The 4,889-nt window shown below is 45.2% G+C and overlaps 1 protein-coding gene across 1 annotated transcript in view; it reads left to right on the top strand.

Annotated features, from left to right (window-relative positions):
* kcnq3 (potassium voltage-gated channel, KQT-like subfamily, member 3) overlaps window positions 1-4,889 on the top strand; it is a 105,741-nt gene that overhangs the window by 91,161 nt on the left and 9,691 nt on the right. Inside the window, exons 4-9 of the mRNA XM_005746361.2 lie at window positions 910-1,122; window positions 1,543-1,716; window positions 2,412-2,522; window positions 3,332-3,427; window positions 3,556-3,650; window positions 4,042-4,068. Of these exons, the coding sequence (XP_005746418.1) occupies window positions 910-1,122; window positions 1,543-1,716; window positions 2,412-2,522; window positions 3,332-3,427; window positions 3,556-3,650; window positions 4,042-4,068 (716 nt within the window). The remainder of the gene's footprint in view (window positions 1-909; window positions 1,123-1,542; window positions 1,717-2,411; window positions 2,523-3,331; window positions 3,428-3,555; window positions 3,651-4,041; window positions 4,069-4,889) is intronic.

The raw sequence follows: 4,889 nt of genomic DNA, 5'->3' as shown, positions 1-4,889 counted from the left end.
ATATATATTGTAATATATCTATATCACTAAAGCACTTCTGGATGGATGCAAACTGCATTTCGTTGCCCTGTACCTGTGCATGTGCAATGACAATAAAGTTGAATTCTATTCTATTCTATTCTATTCACAAGAGTGAAAATCAGGATTGTTTCAGTTGTTAGACCATACAGAGTGTAAAGGTGGACGTAGCTACTGTGACGTAAATCTTTACATAGCAGCAAGATGTGCTCCGTCATAATGTGTTTTTGATGCGATGCTGCAGCACGTGGGTGTCAGTTTTCCTGTAAAACAGTTTTTTCTTTTACGTTTTCTGGTTTTAATGACAGCAGCTCTGCAGATGAAGATGAAGCGACTCTCACTATTTTGCAGACTTCTCTGCAGTTTTTGGGAAACGGCTTTTGGATGATGATGATGAGTTTTCGATTTCCTGCAGATGCCTTGACCTATAAACACAGAAATAGTCTTCCAGGACAAGAATTACAGCTTGTGATGCCATGAAAGGCTTTTTTTTATTCATCACCAACCTTTAAAATCTGATCCAGGCTCTAAAAGCTTTAGACAGCTCCTCTGTTCAACCATCCAGCTTGGTGTAATAACCAGCGTGCACTGACGAGTGGTTACTGAGTGAGTCTGTGTGTGCAGTAACACAGTGCACACAGGGAATATACTTTATGTTAATAATACCCTCCAAATATTTTACAGCTAATATAATGTGCTGTGCGGCACTTTGAAGGAAGAAGCATTCACATTAATTCTCCTTGTGTGTTAAAACCATTAAACGTATTAGGAGCATCTCATCGGCGTCTTTATGTTCAGCTCCTGTTAGGAACTCGTCGTCCCACAAAGACGACTGAATCAGCGTGTCGGGTCAGTCTCATTAACCATGTGAAGAAAGCTTTTCCCTGACAGTCTTTTACGCGAGGTTTTGTCTGCTGTGTTTTCGGCTCAGACATCTTCGTGCTGATTGCCTCGGTGCCGGTGGTGGCGGTGCGTAACCAGGGAAATGTGCTGGCCACGTCCCTGCGCAGCCTGCGCTTCCTGCAGATCCTGCGGATGCTGCGCATGGACCGGAGAGGAGGGACGTGGAAGCTGCTGGGCTCCGCCATCTACGCGCACAGTAAGGTAGGCGTGGACCCGAGCACACTTCCTGCTTCCTGACGTGTGAGCATTTTAAAGGAAGTTGCTGGAAAACATAATTATGGAAATGTGCACTTCTCTGGAAGGAGTCGGCTGTCGCTCTGAGACGACTGAAAGTGCTTGAAGTATCGAGTAAAGTGTAGTGAAGCGCTCACATGAGCTGAAGATGTAAAGAAACTAAACTGGAAGCGATTAGAAAGTTTATGGGAGTTTGCAGGAACTGACTCAGATTTGAAGGTAGCCTCAGGTGGACATTAGAGGAACTGCGGCTGTTGGCTTCATTTCTCAGACCCGGAATCTGCTGCTCAGCTGTGAATGTGTAAATAATGAATTAGAACAGTCTTTTATTGGATTTAAAATAAAAAAAATATCAGCTTCTTTCAAATATTTCCCTGTTTTCTGCAGGAGCTGATCACAGCCTGGTACATCGGCTTCCTGTCTCTCATCCTGGCGTCCTTCCTTGTCTACCTGGTGGAAAAGGATGACGCCTCTGTGAGCATGTCTGACCAGGAGAACCCCACGGCCCAGCCCAAAGAGCAGGACTTTGACACCTACGCTGATGCGCTTTGGTGGGGGCTGGTACGTGCATTAAAAAAACAAGCTCCAAGTTTACGACTAACACTGCACTCAGTGAATTAACATGCATATTGTTGAAATTTTGTTGCTGGAAACAAAAAATCCTGTCTTGAATTCTGCAAATTATTTGTCTGGAAATGATTTTGGCAGCTTAGAGGTGAGAGTAGATTTGGCTGCAGCTCGGTGGACAGATGGTGCCTGGCCAAATCATCAACTGCTAATATTTTGGCTTTAAATCAAATCTGGGATTTCTGCCAAGAGGACAGGAAAAAATCAGGTTTTAGTTTCTAGTAATGTGCCGGTGGAAAGCCTGAGGGTTTCCGGTGAATCCCGTTTGAAAGCTCGCAGAGCTCTGAGCTTTAATGAGGGCCTCTGGCAAGGGAAGCACCAATGCCTCATTAAAGCGACCGTCCTTCAACCAGAGAAGCCAAAAGTTCAAGCTCCATGACAGCGAGCATCTGCGCCGCCAGAATGTCCTCCAACAAGATGTTCCACTGTCACCGCCTGCTTTTCAGGGCGATCCTCTGACTCCGGGAAACACTGAAGAGCCCTTTAACGGATCGATACGAAGGTCACAGAGAGAGATGAGTCTCCACGGAAACATTACTGCAGAAACGAGGACGGCGAGGCTGTTGTGTCGAATTTTAGTGATTTAATTTAAAAGATTTTCTGCCTGTGTTTTATCTTGTGTTTTTCAGATCACACTGACCACCATCGGCTACGGGGACAAAACCCCAAAGACCTGGGCTGGGAGGCTGCTAGCCGGCACCTTCGCTCTGATCGGAGTGTCCTTCTTCGCTTTGCCTGCAGTGAGTGCGCTCTCCTCTACACACCGCTGCTGATGGTGCAGGGTTTCATTTAAGTCCGAATAAATCAATCAATACATACTCATGCTAGGAAATCTGTCTCGTATGAACTGCACAAGTAATTCTGACCTTTTTATTTATGAAGAAAAAATGTGCAACACAAGTTGATTGTAACACTTTAATGCTAGATTATTAGTAAGTTTCGCCTCTTTCAGTATAAGAAAACAGTCATTTCTCTCCCGGGGCATCAGTTAGTGCCGTGATATCAACCACTGGTGTCACTCGTTTATACACCAGGCGTCCTCTGGTCCCGGGGTTATGATGTGTCACTCTCTACCTTCTTACTGTGCAGGGCTATTGTTAATAAAGAGCCTTACTTTACACCCACAGTTTACCGACACTCGACCAAGTGAAAGCAGGTCTCAGTGGGACTCGAACCAGAGCCTCCACATTCTGGAAGCATCAGTTACTCTGCGATGAGAACATGTGGGTAAAACATGTTCCCACTGAAGGTTATCAGCTGTAATCAGTCCCATGGATACAGCTAGCAGAGCACCGCCCTGCACCTCCTTAATGACCAGGAGGTCATGTGTTTGCATGTATGTGATACACGAGCAGCCGAGTGAATAAGTACGTGTAAAACATCTGCTTGCGTTGGTTGATGTGGACAAAGGAGGACTTTTGAGCCAAGCTGTGACCTTTTGCTAACCCTCACCAAGATAAAGGCGAGGTGTTAACATTTTGCTCGGCACTGGCGTCCGACAGCACGACAGGAGCACTGAGCGACGTGTTTTCTGTTTTTATGGCTGCAGGGTATTCTGGGCTCGGGCCTGGCTCTGAAGGTCCAGGAGCAGCACAGACAGAAGCACTTTGAGAAGCGCAGACATCCGGCTGCAGGCCTCATCCAGGTGAGACGCTACCTGACGGCATCGGCATCTTTCTGCGTGGTCCAGCTGAGACTTTCTATGTTTTCTGGACTCAGTTAAGCTGAGCGCTGTTATAACTTCTGGTTGATCTCCTGTCTTCCCATCTCAAGTCTGCCTGGAGATATTATTCCACCAATCCAATCAGGGAAGACCTTATTGCCACTTGGAGGTTTTACGAAACTGTCATCTCTCTTCCCTGTTTCAGGTAAGTACCACAAAACACAACAGTTACTTTTATAGTCCTCGTGCATTACCTTAAGTTTGCAAACAACATTAAATATGTTGTTTTTTGTTTGCATCTGCAGATTTGACACTAAGTTGATTGACCTGGAGAGGTTTACTTTTAGATTTCTTTGAGTAAGAAGCAAAAGAACTCAAATTAAAATTTTCATTAAAGATTAAACATAAAAGACGAATCAGCTGTTTGCTCTATTTTGGAACATCAACCAAGAAAAATGCACTCGGTGGATTTCAAAATGAGGATTTTTGTCGTGCTTTGGTCCTCTTCTGACTTTTAGTCTTTATCAAAGGATATTTAAATCCTACGTTGCATGCAGATACCTGATTTTGATCCTTTCCTCTCTCCCCGTCCACAGGAAGGACACCTTGGAGGTCATGGCGAGGTAGGTCACCGTTTGGTGTCCATGCAGAGACACAGTTAATCACACAGAGCTGTGTCTAAAGTAAATGCTTTCTGACGGGGCTTTAATTAGCCCCACATGCTGGAGAGACTAATGAACATTTCCTAGAATATCTCACCCTGCGCGCCTTTAAATAGCTTCCTGTATTAATTCACCAGTCGGATAAATCTCGGGGCTAATGGCCGTGGGACGTATGAATTTTGAACGCCCACGCGTCCCTCTGCCTTCCACATCAGCTGCTTTAATGACATTTAAGCTGAGAGGTTTCTGTGGAAACCTATTAGCGAGTCCATTAGTTGTGTTTCAATTATGAGTGACAGTTTAGATCTTGTAATTAGGGCCTCAGAAGAGGTCTATGGGTTTGACTTTTCATTTTTCTCCGTCCTGCTGAGCGACATTAATGAGTCTCCACATCAAAAAGTGTTGTGAAACTCCGACTGAGGCTTTCGGTTTGAGGAGCAGATTGAACTTGAGCTGCTGCAGATGTGTCACCGCGGTTATCGACATATAATGATATAATGAGGTAATTTAATCAAAGTCCTGCAAAAGACACAGAAGCAGCACAGACTGACTGAGTGGCATTAGCACATGTGAAGTCAGTGACACCTGTCTGCTCACCTGTTAGTCATAGCAGCCACTTGTCTAACCTTGGTCTTGGTTGTTTGCATATGGACACAGTATAAAAACAAATCACCCAGTGCACAGGTGAAAAGGTCTCACCTGCTACCCAAGGCCTCAGTCACACAGGCATAGAGACCACTCTGCGACCACCATCAACCTCTGGTCACTGGGCAGCTGGTGAG

Source organism: Pundamilia nyererei, unplaced genomic scaffold, assembly GCF_000239375.1.
Source record: "Pundamilia nyererei isolate P.nyererei 1_Seehausen unplaced genomic scaffold, PunNye1.0 scaffold00177, whole genome shotgun sequence".
NCBI classification, from domain to species: Eukaryota; Metazoa; Chordata; class Actinopteri; order Cichliformes; family Cichlidae; genus Pundamilia; species Pundamilia nyererei.
This window is presented reverse-complemented; position numbering and strand designations above follow the sequence as displayed.